Source organism: Triturus cristatus, chromosome 2_1 (genome assembly GCF_964204655.1).
Source record: "Triturus cristatus chromosome 2_1, aTriCri1.1, whole genome shotgun sequence".
NCBI classification, from domain to species: domain Eukaryota; kingdom Metazoa; phylum Chordata; class Amphibia; order Caudata; family Salamandridae; genus Triturus; species Triturus cristatus.
The window spans coordinates 968,891,767-968,910,494 of record NC_140581.1 but is presented as its reverse complement, the minus strand read 5'-3'; the positions used below and the strand labels follow the sequence as shown (position 1 = coordinate 968,910,494).

Below are 18,728 nucleotides of genomic sequence, written 5' to 3'. Positions count from 1 at the left end.
TGGGACCAGTTAAACAGTTGGTGGAAAGGGTACGCCATTGCAACGACGATGGAGCACTATAGGACTGTGCCTCTCTATAACATGGTCACCCCAACTTTTTGCCCTAGTACTGATGCTTTTCGACTGAAAGTACAATGGGTCCCTGCTAACCATGCCCCAGTGCTAGTGCTCTTTCCCTAAAACAAGGTACATGTTCAATTATTAAACAATTGGGAAGGACTTTAGCACCCCTGTTCGTCCCTTGTGAATGGTACCCCTGGTACCTAGGGAATGGGTACTACAGTGGGTCCCACAGGGCTGCAGATTGTATTATGCCACCCTAAAGAATTCCCACACAAATTGCATGCAGACTGCCATTGCAGGCAGCATGAAATGGTGCAATCCATTTTGAAAACATGACTTGTCACATTCTCTGTGTGCCATGCGCATGCACACTGCGTATACTATATGTAAGTCACTCCCTACAACAGGCCTTAGAACCCTAAGGCAGGGTGCATTGTTGTACATGTTAGGACATTACTGCATGAGTAGATATGCCCCTGTGATGTCTGCGTCCATTGCCACCTCATTTTGGTACACTACTTAGAAAGTCAGCTTCCCTCAAATGTTCGTTGGGGCAGCTGACATCTCTAAGTAAGGCAAGCAGAGTACCCTTGTCATGATGGGAGTAAAGTATTCCTGCATGGCGACGGTAATTATTCCATCAACCAATAATTAAGTCAGCACCTCTATTTGGACATATGCTTGCATCTCTGATCGTATTTTGAATGATTCACAAAATTCCCTTGTTCTAAACAGAGCCAGTCTGCAATTTTGGGGATTATATTCTGATTTAATCTGCTGCAGTTTACAGAGGCAAAGCTTTGTTATGTATTTTTATAAAAATAGCTAAACAAGAATAGGCTGTGCACATCTTGTGTTAATACGTATTTTCATGTTAATTCATTCCACTTGTTCTCATCTCCATTTCACCTTTGCCTTTCAACCCTTTAGTTTTTTTATGCATTCTCTTCAATACTAATTTAATACATTCAGAAAACTGCTTGCTTTGTGCTGTGCTCTTCTCCCCTTATGACTTGTTTTTAATTTTAGTCTTTCAATGATGTTTACTGTTGATTTGTTTTAGTAAACAATTTCACAATACGATGATAATGTAGATGAATATTTATTTCTTGCAGGTACCAACACGATGGTTCTGAAAGTCTGTACGATGACGTCCTCTTCACTGCCACCGATGGTACAAATTCTGCAGAATTCCTCCTCCAAATCAAGGTTAGTGATGTCTGACAGTGCTGTTCTTGCAGATGCTATCAGCATTAAATCATGTAATTCTTGAAGCATTAGAATTTGTGAAAGAGTGTCCATCCAGCAAACTATAAATTAGGCCTTTAATGTCAGGTCATCTGCGTCCAGTGTAAATATGTGTGACTTACTCCTGAATTTTCAGGAATGAGTCACACCTTCTTATGGAAGACAATTTTGTGTATAGGTCATCTTCTGTTTTATCTGAAATTCTTTACTTGTTTCTTCTCTACCCTCTTCTTATGTCTATGAAGTACTGTAGTATTCCATGATTTGTAAGTGGTTAATCATGTCTGGCCACCATTGTTTAACCACGTTTTACTAATGCTTCTCGCATTTTATTTACTTTACTCTTTTTTTTGCCTTTTTTTTTATTTTGTTTTGCAATTTGTGCATTTGCCTTCCTTTTTTATTTTTTGTATTCATTCATCTATTCATATACCAATAGCAAAAGCATTCGGCAAAAATGGATGTACTTAATCTTGTATTTGTTACAGAGCTACAAAACAAACATTGTTGGCAGGCGAGTGTCATTAGAAGTCATTGTAATAATATATAATACAGTATGCAGATTTACATGTGGAAGTGGTTGGTATAGGGGCATGGCTGAGGCAAAGATGCATTTTTAGAGCTTCCTTAAACGTATCCAGAGTGGCAATGAAAAGTAGCTTAGTTGGGGGGGGTGTATTTCAGTGATAGCACCTGAGCAATTTAAACCACTGTACCTTCGAGGTTGCACAAGGAGATATGGGTATGCTAGAAAATGTTGGCTTGCTAAGGGAAGATTGTGGAGGGGTATGCACCTAGCAAAGATTTCAGATATGTAGTTAGCGGTGCATCCATTTATAATTTTAAAGTGCACTTCCTTTCCAAAAGGTATTTATTATTCCATGTTAGCGGTTGTATCCATGTGTACGTAAATCCACTGCTCCTAGTCAGTTAATTTCAGTTTGTTGTTATCACTATTTTGAAAACAACTCATTTTAGCATATTAAGAAACAATTTGCAGCTTGAAAAGGTAACATTATTAATAACTAAATAAAAACAATGGAAACACGTTTACGATCACTAAAGACCAGGGGCCCTTATATAAACTGAAAAAAGATTTAGTCCCAATGATCACCATAAATAAAAAACAAAAACTGCTGATCCAAAAAAATAGTTGATTAACTTTTTGAATCAGCATACATCTTGACAAGACTCCTTAATATCTGCATTGCAAGACACTTAAGTGATAAATCCATGAAGTGAACTACACATGTGCAATCTTGTTAGTTACTCAGTAATCCACATATGTCATGGCATTGTCTACTGTAGGTACTTCAGAAATCAGTGACATCCAAACAGAGAGCATGAGATGCACTTTCACAATCAAGACAGCATAGTTAGCAAATAAGATTGATCATGCTTTTAATGTTCTATTAAGTTTACGAGATCTTAAGTTGTAATGGTAGAATCTGAGATGTACAAAACCTCCTTGGACACGAGGTTTGTATTGTAAAGTGAGATACCTCTGTGAGTTCAACATATTTTAAATAGATGTGTTGAACTGTGACTTTCAGAGCCCAGATCCTCTTTCAAGTGAAGATACACCAAAACACTCACTTACCTTCAGACCGTTTCTAAACTTCTACCCTGGTAGCCTTCTTTCATTTTGATCCCATTTACCCCAGTCCTTTAGAGTTGTGAGAGAGATTAGGCACATCGACAATTTTGTGTTAATACCTCTTTAATTGTGGAACGCCTAACTTAACTCCAGAAATAACAGGACCCACAAAGACAAAAAGCAATCAATTTGTTTTAATGGGTTGGTAGCTGAAAAAAACTTAAACTTTATGTAAAATAGCAAACTATTGCCTGGACATAATTACATGTACATCTTGTTTTGATTTATTGCTCAGCGGTTGAATAATGTTACCCAAATATTATCTACTCCTTAAATAAATGCTCCCCCTTTTTGAGTGCCTACTTCCCTTGCAAATGCCCCCCATCTTTGAACCTCTTTTTTGGGGCTACTCTATCAGCCTTATGAAATGTCACATTGCTTCGTTGGAATCCATCGGTATGAAGCCATATTGATATTTCAACCAGATGAGAAGCCATCCACAAGATCACTCGTATGGGGTCGAGTGTCTACATGTAGCTATTGGGCTTGCAAAGATACTCACCTGTGGATTTTATCAGAACATCCTTTCCACAAACAGGCTGAGCATAGTGGTAAATATAAATAATGAGAGCCACGCTGCAGTTGCACAACCAGGACATAGATCAACATAGATACATCAGAGTATTCTTGTGCCCACTAAAAAAAGTCGCATAATACAAAAAGGTGACGTTCCGATCTGCAAAATGTAGTAGGGGCCCCAGATTCCTCTTGGATATACAAATACCTTCTTAAAATCCCCACCCCCTTCACAGCAAAAGTTGCAAGTTGCCTTATGCCCCTGACTTAAACACTCTAAATGTATGCTTTTTCAGCACCTCACTTTCACCATCACTAATGAGTTTCCGCCCATGTACTTCTTCCATATCACATGTACTTGTATTAAAATGGAAAACCATTCCCGTGTGTATAACCCACAATGGTAAATTGAGTGAGACTTACACTGATGACACAAACTTACTTGTACACGAGGGCCCTGTGATTTTCATCTAAATTTAAAATGAAAATGTCTGGTACATAGGACCTGCTTGCTCTTGACTAGTATTGGGATTACATTAAAGTGGGGTTTTAATAAATGTTTGTTATCCCTCATCACAAATGTAAAGTGCCTTGTCAGCACAGGGACCCATTGATTCTTTGAGGTCTAATGCACCCAGTATCTTCTGATATTTTATTCAGTTATAAATCAAGATTTCCATATTTCTCCAGCATGAGTGCCTTCATACATCATATTAAAAGGTACATTAAAATGTTAAATACAATTTGCAAATCTGCCATTATGTTGATGAACTCCTGCTACTAAAGTAGACGTCTATAAAGAAGCTAGACTGTGTTTCTTTACGCCTTATCTGTTCAGTGCCTAAAAGCAAAAAATAAGTCAAAATGGACTTTCTTAAAGACAATTGAGCCCATTCAGAAAACCATGAATGCGATTGGAAAGTAGTTAAACAAGAGTGCCTTTTTATTTTCTCTTACATGCATTTGTCTATATGCCTGAAACATCCACCTCCCTCATTAAAAGTTTAGAGAGGTTCCCGTCATTTCTGTGTGTCCTAATTGTTTACTAATATTCCCTGCAAATTTAAATTTATTTTCATTTTAGATGTTTTTTGGCCATTTCATGAAGGTGAGAGTACATAAAAGAGTACTATAGGAGTGCTACTTTACCTTTCCAAAATTGCTATGTGAATATGCCCCAATGATGCTAGAATGCTCTTGCCTAAAAACAAAGGGCTATATTCTAAAAAGATGTATTTGGTCATAAATGTCACATTTATGACAAGATGTATCTTCTTTACATCTACCTCGAATTCACAATAAATTCCCGGCAGGGTTTAAATTATTTAAGCATAAAGAGATTTCCCTTATGCATGTGGAGAGCTTCATAGTTTTATATCCCACTCAAAGATGGGGAAAGTGAATGACAAGCCTTAGACGTTTCAGAACAACCACAAACATGGCTGTTCATTGGCATTCACAAACTCCTCTCTTTCCTCTTGTCACATTGAAAGAGATGGATTTTTACTTCTGCAAGAGGTGGATGTAAATTCCTTTCCAGGAATAAATCAACCACAGAATTGTTTTTGGTGTAGTAGGAGTGTCTTCACAATGAAAATTATTTTCCCAACAAAAAAAAAACAGAAACAGTGTGCATTTGCATGGGATATCCTATTTCCACTGCATAGAGTTCTCCACTATGGAAAACTTCACACATCGGATATAGGATCCTGCTGGGAATATGAAGAGATCTCAAGGTTGGAATGTCAGCCGAGTAAGTCACCACCACCAGTCGTAACTCCTCCTAGTGAGCCTCCAGTACCTTGGAAACAATGGGAATAGTTATTTTTAAGATATATTTTAGCCAGTGGTGGGGACAAGAATGGACCAGTAAGGAGGAAGGCAATAGTATTACATCATTCAGGAGTCTAAGGTAGGCGATTGTATGGAGATCTTCCGGAATAATCATTAGGGTTGGGTGATGGACCACCGTGTAATGTTTATGAGATGTCGTTACAAATACAATTTACACCTAGACCTAATGTGGTTGTCGAACAACACAAGCTTTATTCCAGAACCCAAGGAAAAGATGAGGATATTGCATCTTATGTAGCTGCTTTAAGAAGATTAGCCAGATCTTGTCAGTTTGAGCAGCTAACGGACTCATTTAAAGAGACCAAGTTGTGGGGTGTGCCAGCACTAAAAATATAAAATAAAAGCTTTTGCTGAAGAAATACAATTTAGAAGAGGCAATCCAAATTGCTAAGAGTATTGCACATACAGCATATGGATAAAAGAGATGGAAGATGGCGATCATAGTCTAAAAAGTGTAGTTTATGAGGTGCTCAAAGATAGTAAACCAAGAATGAGAGTACAGGAAGAAATAGGAAATAAAAGTTATCGGAAGACAGAGCTATAAACCAGAACAGATCTTTCATATGGGGTCTGAAAACAAAACTATGACACGTTTAGTGATAGCACAAAAAGATATGAAGGCAGAGAAATAAAGTGTTTTCGTCGTGGGACACCGGGGCACATAGCTTCTAGTTTTAGGTGTGCTGCTAGGAACATGCTTTACAGGAATTGTGGAAGTAGGGGACATCTAGCTAAAGTGTGCAGAATAAACTAATGAAGGAAGATAATACAGGAAGTTAACCAGGATGTCGATGATGTATGTGAAAATATTCAAGATACAGTCTTAACTGTTGAGGAACAGTGAGACTTAAAGAGTGACAGTAATGGAAAAGCATCGGAGCAAATGTTACAAACTATTACAACTGAAAGTACTGACAGATCAGAAATACCATATTGTCTGGTCACCTTTGATAATTGTGAGACACACTGCCCTGGCATAGATCAGTCACCCCTCTAGCTGGGTGCACTATACCAGTGGTGAGGGTACAGGTGCATGAGCCCTGTACCAGAACGGTGTCTAAGTTAATTCTTAGACATTGTAAGTGCAGTGCTGCCATTAAGAGTATATGGTGCTGGGAGGTTGTCATTACGAACTCCACAGTACCATAATGGCTGCACTGAAAACTGACTAGTTTGGTATCAAACTTCTCAGCGCATTAAACCCATACTGATGCCAATGTGGGATTTATTGAAAAATTCACACATAGGGCATCTTAGAGATGCACCCTGAAAAACGACCTAACATTAGTGTCCAGGCTGAGTGGCTGCTTTCAGCTGCCACCACCAGACATGTTTCTGGACCCCTGGGTCGAGAGCCTGCTGCTCTCGGGGCCTGAAACAATGCACATCCTGGGACGGGGTGCCAAGCCTCCTCCCTCAGGATCAACGAAGGGGAAGCTTCAAAGGCTTGCCACCTTTGTGAGCTTCCCCAGGCCTTTTGCTGCTCCCAGTTTGGGTGGGAGACCAGACTACAAAACCAAAGGGAAGGGAGGTGTGCCCACCTTTGCCAACCCCACCCCTCAGGTGTAAAATTACGATTTACAATTTGCAATTTTGGATTTGGAATGTACAAAATTGTGTTTGGTAGAAGTGTTTTTTTTTTTTTTTTTTTGAAACCGTTTATTACAAGACTCAAAAATATACAAATATGGGCCTACAACCTTCCGGCCGGCCGCTAGCAATGAAAGGAGCATACGATATACATTTATGAAACACATGGTGCTGCGGATGAGCATGCACAGGAGTTAACATCGTTGAGAGCCACACCATCCAGACCCCACTATACGGTTCCATTTTAAACTTAAAGAACAACAAGTACAAACAAACCCACAAGGCAATCCTCAATCGGAAATAGCAACACGTGCTCCCCTAGAGGGGGAATCCTAGCCATCCATAGGAATCTCAAGAGGGGGGAGAGATCAAAACTAGGGCTTGGTAAACCCAATGCCCGGTACCGGGGGGAGGAGTTGGCTAAGGGGACGGGGCCGGCGACGGATCGGGCAATAACGGTGGAGCACAGATTCCCCCGCGGTAGGCGTTCCAGGGGCCCCATACTTTCACCCATGTCCCAGGCTTACCTCTCGCCACATACACCACCTTTTCCCGAAACATGCACCAATCCATATGTTCCTTCCAGGCCGAGACAGTCGGGGGCCTCTGGAATCCCCACAGTTGAGCAATATCACGCTTGGCAACCATATACCCCAGAGTCACCCACCACGTCTGCGGCACCGAGTAATCGGTAGGTTCCCACACATTCAACAGGCATCTCCTCGCTTCGGGCAACAGCGCCACATGCGTAACCACTCGCAGCACCTCATGCACACCACGCCAGAACCCCTCCACCTCTGGGCACTCCCACAAGATATGCAGAAAAGTCCCCAACGCACCACACCCACGCTTACACAAACCGTCCTCAGCATAGCCCATACGCAGGAGCTTTGGCCCCGTCATGTAGACCCTGTGGAGTATCTTGAGCTGGACGAAACGAAGGCGAGCCGGTATGGCCACCTCTTTCGGGGAGGCCACCGCGGAGATCCAGTCCTCGTCGTCCAGCTCCAGCCCATCGGCTACCCAAGCCTCACGAAGGGCAGTCAACAAGCCTGAGCGGTCGTTGATCAGTTTTTTGTAGATCAGTGAGATCGTGCTGTCAGGGACGTGTCCATCCAGCACTCTATCCTCCAGGGGGGAACACTCCGGGATGGAGGCAACGTCCGGAAAGACGGAGCCCAGTGCATGATGGACCTGCAAATACCGAAAGTACTCGCTGCCCTGTAACTGAAATTCCGTCTGCAGCATCTCGAACGTTTTAAATCCTCCCCTCGTCCAGAGATCCCCCACTTTGCTAATGCCTATTATGTCCCACTTCTCAAAACCCTTCGAGGTCCACAAGGAGCCCAACCGCTCAGACGCGTATAGTGGTGACGCCCGGGTCAAACGGTCCTTCCACCCCATAGCTACATTGGCCGCGTGCCACACTCGCACCATGACACGCGTGGGGCCCATTAGGCGAGCGTCGGGCGCGCTAGAGTAGAGCGCTTGATTATAGTCACCACCTGGAAGTAGCATCCTATCCATTTCAAATGCCGGGTTTAAGGCGGGCCCATATAGGCCCTGATTAATCGCAGCTAGCTGGAAGGCCCAATAGTACCGTTTAATATCCGGGAGGGCAATCCCCCCGTCATACCATGGGAGCGTCAGCTTCGCCAGGGCAATACGTGGCCTCCCGTCCCAGAACAGGCGGCGCTGCAAACTCTCCACCTCGCGGAAGTAGCGCGCTGGGACGAGGTCCATAGTGTTCTGCAACGCGTACAGGAAACGCGGCAGCGACATCATTTTAAACAGTGCCGCCCGGCCGAGCGGCGAAAGCGGCAAGCGCCGCCAGCGCGCGACATCCTCTTTCAGACGCTGGAGGGGGGGAAGCAAGTTCCGATCATACCGGGCCTCAGGGTCCAGAGTAATGAAGACACCCAGGTACCTAAATCCCTGCGGGGCGACCTGGATCGGACAGCCCCGCGGGAGGATGGGAGCCTCCCCGGAGAGAACATACACACACGATTTAGCCCAGTTGATGACAAGACCGGAGTTACGACCGAATGAATGCAAAACATCAACCAGTACTATGAGTGATTTACGTGGGGAAGCTAGATACAAGAGGATGTCATCAGCGTATAGGGATACGCGGTCCTCATACTCGGGGGTCCAGCGGAGACCACGGATGGAAGGCTCCCACCGCAGCCACTCCGCCAGGGGCTCCAAGGCCAGTGCAAAGAGGAGCGGCGATAAGGGGCAGCCCTGCCGTGTGCCCCGGCCCAGCTCGAACGGAGCCGATACTCTTCCGTTCACCACCACCTGCGCCAATGGGCCCGAATACAGCAATTTGACCCAACTGATGAACCCTGGGCCAAATCCAAACTTCACAAGCATCGCCCAGATGTATGGCCATTCAAGCGTGTCAAACGCCATAGTGGCGTCTAAGGACGCCAAAATGGCCGGCTCCCGTATGAACGGGACACGTGTGAGCACACCGTGCAAACGCCGCAGATTAAGGGCTGTGTTGCGATGGGGAATAAAGCCGGACTGGTCCTGATGAACCAAATCGCACACCACGCCGACCAGCCGATTGGCCAGTACCTTGGCGAGAATCTTGGGCTCCGCATTCAGTAGCGAAATGGGCCGATAGGATGTAACCCGGTCCCGAGGTCTCCCCTCCTTGTGGATGACCACGATTGTAGCCAGACGCTGGTCCAGCGGGAGGGAGCCCACCGAGTGTGCCGCCAGGAACATAGCCCGGAGGTGGGGTGCCAGCGTATCCGGTCGCAACTTGTACAACTCGATAGGGAGACCATTCGGACCCATGGCCTTGCCGGAAGCGACCGAGCGTATGGCGAGGGCGATTTCGTCGGAGGTGGGAGCGGCGTCCAGCGACACCCTGTCATCCCCCGAAAGGGACGGCAGTGCGATATCCCTGAGCAGGGCACGGGAATCCTCTTCCGAGCAGGGAGACACCGGGGAATACACCCCACGGAAATAATCCGCGAAACAGGAGACGATTTCTTCTGGCTCAGTTACACACACACCATCCGTTTTCTCAATCAGCGGGACCACACGATTCGCTCTCTCTTTTTTGTCCAACCACGCTATCAGTTTACCAGCCTTATCACCCACATCATACAGTCGCCCCTGTTGCTCTCTACTGAGGCCCCTGGCCGCCTCCGTGACGGGGGCCCTATAGGCCGCTTGCTTGAGTTGGAGGACATGTAATGCGGCATCCGTCACCCCACCTTCTAGACTACCCTCCAACTCGGCTATTTCAGCCTCCATCCGGGTCACCTCCTCCCGCTCGCGCCTTCGGGCGTGGGAAATAAGGGATAGGGCCTCCCCTCGGAGTACTGTCTTGAAGGCCTCCCACAGTGGTACAGCCGAAGGCACGGACCCCACATTCTCATCAAAATATCGCTGAAGGGATTTAATCAATTCAGCGCGAATGGTGGGGTCGCGCAGGTACCAAGGATTGATTGGGACCACCCTACCCTCACCCCTCGGAAAGACATCAAAGTGTAGTAGGAGCGGGGAGTGGTCCGAAATACCCCGTGGCAAATGGCGCACCTCTCCCACCCTCCCAACATAGGCCGCCGGGACAAGGACATAGTCTAGTCGTGAGAGACTACCATGGGCTCCCGAGTGGAAAGTGTACTGCAGCTGCGTGGGGTGTTTTAAACGCCAGCAGTCCACTAATCCAAATGTATCCAAGAGGCCGGATAGCCACGCCTGTGCCCGGGGGAGGTCCCTAGGGGGGTGATGATCCACAGTCCCAGATACCACCGCATTGAAATCCCCCCCCACAACTAAAAGCCCCCCCGGAAGGCCAAGGAGAAGGCGCCCCAGGTCTGCAAAGGTGGTCGACTGTAGCCCCGGTGGGATGTATACTGACACAAAGACAACCACTTTGCCCTCCAGTCTTCCCACCAAGACCTTGTAACGTCCCCTGTCATCGTGGAGCACCTCATCAATCTCCAACGGTAGCGAGTTCTTCACCATGATGCCCACACCCCTTGAGCCAGACGTGAAGCCCGAGTGGGCCACTAGGCGATAGCCACGCCGATTCATGGCGCAGAAGGAGTTGCCAATGAGGTGTGTCTCCTGCAGAAAGACTACATCGGGCGAGATTCGCTTCAAAAACTGCAGGACCACACCTCGTTTGATCCTGTCCCCCAGTCCATTCACATTCCAAGACAACAAAGTTAATTCCCTACCCCCCGGTAGAAGTGGTTTTAATTTGTGCCCCAACTTCTATCTACCAAATCTATTAGTATTTTGTGAGCACTCTGCTTACAGTGCTCACACCTATGTATTAATAAATTGGTTTACAAACGTCTTGATTGACAGAGGTCTTAAACTAGAGACTTTCTCATAGTAAAGTGCAACAATGCCTTAATGTTGTTATCATGCTAAAGAACTGGTCCATTTTGATTGCTAAATTCTTCCCTGTGTGTGGTTTGTGGTAGGTGCTGCCTGTGAATGATGAGCCTCCTGTTATGAAGGACGGTCTCCTTCCAACCATTCAGTGTCTGGAGGGAGCGGAAGTAGTTATTACTTCTGAGTACATATATGCCACGGATGCAGACAGCGACGACATGAGGCTGATGTTCATGATTGCTCGGCAGCCGCGCTATGGAGTGGTGCAGAAAGAGGGAGTTGTTGTGGATCGCTTCTCCCAAGCAGATGTCATTTCAGAAACTGTGACGTACCGACACACAAGTAAGTAAAACTTCTGAAGGGCTTTATGTTCTACAGTGGGATATGTGGGGGGCGGTAGGCACTAATTGTGTTGATAAAAAGCTTGTTGTTTGCTTAATTACAGATTGTTGAGAAATCAGGGGCTTCATGTAATATATCAATTGATACCATGCCAGGCAACTGATCCTCAGTCCTGATGAGGTTCCCATGTTTTTACTGGATTGAAACGTCATCGACATACACTCTGGCCCATTACACTATGCTTTGTAGTATTTTTGTTTTCGGTGCAGTACTGCTTTCCTTTTCATAATAAGTGACCTAAAGATGTTATATTAATGTTGGTCACTGTTTGCTTGCCTGTATGTCTGTATGTTTTTTGTTGTCAGTTTTTAACACCTGGTTTTCTGTGCATTATTGCTTTTTCTTGCTCACTGTTTGTTTCAGTTCATTGTTTTTTTGCTCTCTTAATCTTTGGTTTTCGAAATTATTCCGGCTGGAGTAATTCAAATTTTTGTTCAAATTGTAGTAATAAAATTGAAATCTCTGATCATTGAATCTGTTTATGGAACTGATTTTTGTACCCAGAATGACTGTATTTCATTTTTTGTTAAGGGTATTGATTTCCTCATCACCTTTCCCATCTGCTCTGTTTTACATACCATATTACATGTCATGTCAGAAAATATGCACTATTTTTAGCTCTGAGAACACTGAATGATGTAGAAACTATGACTTTTCAGAATTTGCTTTGTAAAGCCAGAGGTACCAGGTATTAGTCAATAGTGGCCAATAGGGGTACATGAGCGATCACACTCTTAGGTTTCTGAAAGGGGACATGATTAGCTCTGGCGATTGTCAGATCCTTCCCGGGCAAAGTTTTTAGGAACTGTTTCCTGAATTAGTTTTTCACTGAAACTATTCATAGAGGTCATTCCTTCACCTTCTGCAGGGATCTTAACAAATCTTAGATTAAGTCTCCTGGACTTGTTTTCTATATCCTCATGTTTTCTTTCCTTTTCCCTTTTAGTCAAGTCTATTGAATATAAGTTTCAGACTTCTAGTCTTCCCTTCTACTTCTTTAACTCTTTTGTCAAAGCCTTCAATTTTCTGGAAATTAGTTCTAATTGCTCACTGATCTCTGCAATCTTCCTCCCATTTGTCTCTCCCTTGTAATTGGACTCTTGCACTGCAACTGGTCTTGATGCAATAAATCGATCAAATCTGCCAGGGATTTAAACTTTGTGGGTACAACAGCTTGAATCTCTTTGTTCGAGGCATATGAGCTGCAGATGACACACTATGCATAGATCGCCATCTGGTGTTGGGCCCGGATGTTTGCACTTGTTTTTGTCCTGGAAAGTCTTTGGAAGTCACGAGATAGGTGACTCCTCCTTAGGATACTAGTGTGCATGGGCATCGGCTCCATCCTCAGATTGTTTTTTTCTGCTGATAGCCCAGGAGCTGAGCTTCCCTGTTGGATGCTGTTGGACTTGGCCCTTTTTGCAGGGTCATCCCTAAACTTTTTGCCTTTCTCCTAGCCTTTTTTCTGACATGGTGTTGGTGGTTTTAGGCCTCTGGGCACTTTAGCACTGCTGTTCAGTGTAAAGTGCCTATGCTCTCTGTGTTAAATATGGTAAGATTGGTCTACACCTGTTTTGCCTATTTAATTTACCTGTCAGTCCCTTGTAAAGTGGTATCTCATACCCAGGGCTGGTAAGTTAAATGCCACTGGTGGGCTTGCAGTGCTGATTGCGCCACCCACCAAAGTAGCCTTTCAAACCTGGCTCAGGCCTCTGCCATTGCAGGGCAAGTGCGTGCAGTGTCACTGCCGCTGTGACGTGGCACCTTAAGTGTGTGCCATGTCCGTGACCCCCTTTTACTACATGTCAGTCACCCCTAAGGTAGGCCCTAGTTAGCCCTATGGGCAGGGTGCATTGTAGGTCAAAGATAGGACATGTACCTTAAGTGTGTGACATGTCCTGGTAGTGACAAACAGCCATTTTGGTTTCTCACTACTGTGGGGCTGCCCTCCTATAGGAATGCATTGGGAATTCCCTGATAAGTGTTTCAGTGGTAATCGCTGATATGAGAGGTGCAGCGTGGTCAAGTTTGGTATGTTTGGAATAGTGATAATAAATGCTACATAATAGTGCGCGCAGATTTATTATAACTTTTTTAGAAATGCCACTTTTAGAAGTTGGCATTTCTGTGTGCTATGTGTCTGCCTGCCTGATGTGAATTGCATGTCTGGCTTGTGAGTGACAGGGGCTGGTGAGGTGTGTGTGGCTCCAGGAGGGGCAGGGTGAGTCAGCGCTAGGCTGAATGAAACATCTGCATTTTGAGTAGTGGAAGGGGAAGTCCCTGGTCCCTGAATAGGATTGTGCCTGCCCTAGTGAATGCTGGCTCCGCCCCCCCTATGGTGTGTCTGATGGCAGAGCCCCGTCTCTGAAAGGAGGGTGAGAGCACTGTAAGCAGAGTGCTCCAAAAAACCCCAGAACCAGTTGCATCTGGTTCCCCCATGCCCTGCACTACAGACAAAGGAAAACTAAGTATAAATGTAGGGGCTGTGACCCCATGATGTTGAGCTGGTTCCTGTGCATGTCCTGACACTGGGGGCTGCTGCTGCTGGGCTCCAGGAGGAACCGCCACAAGGGACTGCCTCCCTGCTGCAGGGCCCTGTGTGCTGGCCTGCCTGAGCCCAGCCTTGTGCCCCTGAACTTTGCCTTGGACCTGGTAAGCGCTAGATTGTTTTATTGCTGGAATCCCCCAAGAAGAAGGACTTCAGCCTTGCCAGATAAGAAGAGTGCTATATTTCTACCCCTTTGGCAGGAGAAGTGTGTGTGCTTTGCAGCGCGCTGTTGAGGAGTCTGGAGGAGGGAATCCCAGCAAGGTGATTCTCCCATGTTTCCTGCAGAGCGGGAGCCCACCCCGCATTTTCATCGTCTTAGCAGGAGCCATCCCCGTGTTTAGGTGCGGTCCAGAAGAGCGGAGTCCAGCGGGACCCTACCCCGCATTTTGTGCCGTTAGCGGGAGCCCACCCCGCTTTACACATATTGCCCGGACCTGGAGTTTGGTTGGCGGGCCGGCCGGGGACAGTGGGAGTGAGACCAGACCCTCAGACGGCAGACGGCAGCTGATCGTGTGGCCCGGCTGGGGAGAGCCCATTAATCTAATTGCCTGGGACCTGTGCCTGGACCCCAGTGAGTGGGGGCTGCCGTTTGGAACATCTTCCTGCACATAAACAATCATTCCTTGCAAAGCTGGTGCCCTTGCACTATAGTGCAAGGGCGCCTGCTTCGGTGATAGGCAGCTAATTTTAGCACTAGGGAAAACACAGGGGTGCACAGTATTGCTGTAAATACGGCACATCCTTGCTTTTTGGAATGTCGGAGTGCAGCCATGCCAAATTTGGCGCAGCTCCGCGCTCTGACACTTCCTTGTACATATGCCCATAAGTGCGAGTGGGTTTGAAAATTCAATCCCCCAAGCTCATCTAGTACTTAAGTGGCAGCCAATGCCTGCAAGCCCTGCTTCCTGACATTTTCTAATGACAAAGCTGCAGGACTTCATGTATTCCGATTGAACTTTCGAGTAGTTGACAGTTATGCAAAAAACTTAGTAGCCAAAGCCAGTCTTCGTGAAATGATGCAAATGTAGTGGCATTCCTCAAATCAGGGAAATTTCGAAATGTCCTCTTAGTTGGAAATTGTTTAATTAAATCTCCTTTTTAAATATAAATACTAAGATGTATTCCAATATTTTAGCCTCACCAATATCGTCTTGAATTCCCACTATTGTCACCATATCACAACATGAGTTTGTAAGCAACAGAACAACTACTTTCCATGAATTTAGCCATGTGTTTACTTGATAGAATGGGGGTGCTTCATCAGCCATTGGCTAACATATTTTTAGCTGCTGCAAAGTCTTTTGATCATGTTTCAATGGCTTTAATGGGGAGTTTTATTTTTCAGGGGATTTAGTAAATAATTTGTCGGGTGGTTTAGGCCAGCGTTTCCCAAACTATGGGCCACAATCCACTAGTCGCAAGCCGATTTTTGTTGGGTTGAAGTCCGAGCAATAAATAAAGATCCCTGTAAATTCTGTGCTTAACTTGTCACATTTGCTGTGCTGATATTGCCACATTTGCTGTGCTTAAATGACAGAGGTCAGATGTCAGGCTGTGTCTTCGGACAAAGTGTTGCTTGTATTTTTTAGGTCTCGCCTGGCGTAGGCTGCGCACATGCGCAGTCTCGCTGGCGAGATTTAATGATTTGGAGTATTTTGTGTAAAGGGCATTAAGCCCCGCCCCTCTTTTCCATTGGCTGGCGTCACCGTTTATGCAGAATGGTGGCCAGCCATTGGAAAAGAGTTGGTAGTTCCTTGCGTCGTGAAAGCTTTCTTGTCTTTATGGGGCCATGTGTTTCAAATACATGGCCCCATAAAGACAAGAAAGCTTTCACAACAGACAAAAGTGAAAGTGGACCGTGCTTGGTCGGAATACTCTACAGTGGAAGCTTACAGAATTGGCCCTATACAACGCTGTTCATTGTACGTCTCTGAAAGACTGAGGTCGGTGCGGTGCATCCGAACAGAGTAGTAATCAAATAAACAATGTCAGTGGGAAAGCAGAAAGTGTGAGATGCTGTTGATTTATGTGTAACAAACTACACAATTTCATTGTTTAGTATATACTGCCGCGTGTTTGCGGGGTATATGGCTTTAGAAGCCCTTACTTTTTGTATTTATGTCTGCTAAATTATTGTTTTACTTTATAGTTCCGGTGGGCACTGAAACCCTCTGAGGGGATGCTGTCAGTTGGCCTGAGGGAGAGGAACAAAGACAAAACCACACATTTAAACAAAGCTAAGAGGAGGGACGGGCACCGAAGTACTGCACAGCTGGCACGTACGCACACCAACGGGAAGAGTTTTGCAGGGGGTGGGGAAGTTGAGTACAAACACCTGATGCCCCGCTCTAGGCTTGAAATCCCCCTCCTTGAACTCAACAAAGAATCTCGACCCCCTCCCACACCACCACCGTCCCTGGAGACTGCCAACCTACACCCTTCTCCAATTCTTCTTGCATCCTTCCCAAGAGACACCCCATGTCTCTTCAACGCATCACCCGGTTCACTGTAACAGATCTTTTACTGAGGGGGAAGTTCACGGTGATATCCATGTAGCCCCTCGTAGAAGGTGCATGCCCCTCACCCCAGAAGGTGCTCTATTCCCCATACAGGCTTTCCATCGTAACTCCGTTCTCCTTCCAGCTCTCCCTCAGGTGCCCAGTCCGGTGAGATGTTCCTCTTACCAGTGTTATACACATGCCGCTCCTCGGCAATGCCCTCGTTGCTGCCCCCAAAGATGATCATGAGCTCCCGGATGGTCACCGCTCGGTGCCCGTGATGGGAGCGTGGTACGGAGCCGGTGAAGGAGGTCACCCGCTTCCAATTAAGTGGGGGACATTCCGCCATGTTCACCGGTTCAGAGCCGCCCCCGGCTGTCACTACTCTCTGCCGCCCCCAGGTCTGCAACGGGCTTCAATTGGGCACCTCCACAGCTGGGGAACATTAGACCGCGCCACATGCAATGCTTGTGCGTGGTGTGACAGTCATAGCCATCTTGAGTGTGTGTATACACATTCATTGTCTTTCCTATAAGTGGCGGAAACATCAAATAACAATCGACGGATTAACCTATGCCTAAGATGGTTGCTGTCCAGATGTGAGTGTAGAAGCTCTTTTTAGTGTTTGAACATCTGCTTACCAGATGGTGCTGCAAAGAAGACGAAAAGTGGATGTACATGTGAACGGCCTATAGCGGTCTCTGGTACAACTAGAACAGCAATTATATTTTTTTCAGTTTTATATAGCGCAAACTCGACCCAAGGGTACATTATCGATGATTTTTTTTAGGCACCGAGATTAAATGATTTGCTCTGAATCACAGGATGCTCGTGCCTCCGGCCAGGCTCAAACCTGGTACCCCACCTTCAAAGTCGGACGCTTTAGCCACAATGACGTGAACATACATGCCAGCTTTTCTGATTCAGAAGGGAGACTACGGCTTTCAACGCTGGTCTCCCGCCTCCCGATTCCTGTATACAGAAACCCGATTCTAATTGCCGAATCGTGATCGGCTAGAAACAAGGCAGCTTGAGCTTGGAATTATATATCCTGTGCCAGAGCCTTGCCCTTTAATCTTGGAGGGGGAGATTAGAGGTTGTGACAGGCCTCGAGATTTAATTTTTGGCAGTTTTACATAGCACATACAAAAACTCTGTTTTTGTTTGCTCTATGTTATGAAACTGCCAACAATTACATGCTGATTGTCACTATACATGCCAAGAGACCGATTCAGACTGATTGCTTCAATCTAAATTAATGGGTTAAATACATCCTCCTATTTTTTTAAATCTCCCACTTGCCTGCTCTGAAATGTTGGCATGTGTGTGTGAATCAGCCATGGGCTCCATTGTTTTATAGCTGGAACTCGACCCGAAGCTATTGGGGCACTTAACATTTGTACCAGAGCTCCTTTAAACAGGCTCATGTTTTTTTTTAATCACATGGAGATTATGTGATTTGCACAGGATGTTGAGCTAACGCCGAGACTTGAAACTGGTTTCTTGTTGCTGTGGAGGCTCTGTGGCTTTGCGAGTGCAACCGGAACTGGCCTATAACCTCCGGTGTCCTCACAGCAGAACACAGTAGAGCTACAGTGCAGTTCTCTGTAGGGGCATATAACTCAGGAGAGAGCTACTCATTTGGGAGCTGGGACTACAAAGTATAAGGCAGATGGTCCTGAGGGGATCAGTAGCAGGAGCTAGAGTAAGAGTTGCTGCTGAGGCCCACTCCTCCATCGTTGACCCAAAAGGCTAAAAGAAAAGCAGTGCAATCCCAAATCCTGACGGCCAGGAAATGAAGAGCCATTTAGAACAAGCATTTGCAATGCAATAGGTCTCGCATTACTGAATGTTTGAGCTATTGGTGTTGCATTCTTATTAGCAATGCCAATAGCTCAAACTTTAATAATGCGAGACCTATTGCATTGCAAATGCTTGTTTAACATGGGGATTGGTCTTTACAAACTCCTCTCACTTTGCAGTC

General features: G+C 45.7%; 1 protein-coding gene across 1 annotated transcript in view; it reads left to right on the top strand.

The window, feature by feature from the left end:
- Positions 1 to 18,728, top strand: part of FREM1 (FRAS1 related extracellular matrix 1) — a 578,635-nt gene that overhangs the window by 296,464 nt on the left and 263,443 nt on the right. Inside the window, exons 15-16 of the mRNA XM_085633804.1 lie at positions 1,179 to 1,272; positions 11,386 to 11,638. Of these exons, the coding sequence (XP_085489930.1) occupies positions 1,179 to 1,272; positions 11,386 to 11,638 (347 nt within the window). The remainder of the gene's footprint in view (positions 1 to 1,178; positions 1,273 to 11,385; positions 11,639 to 18,728) is intronic.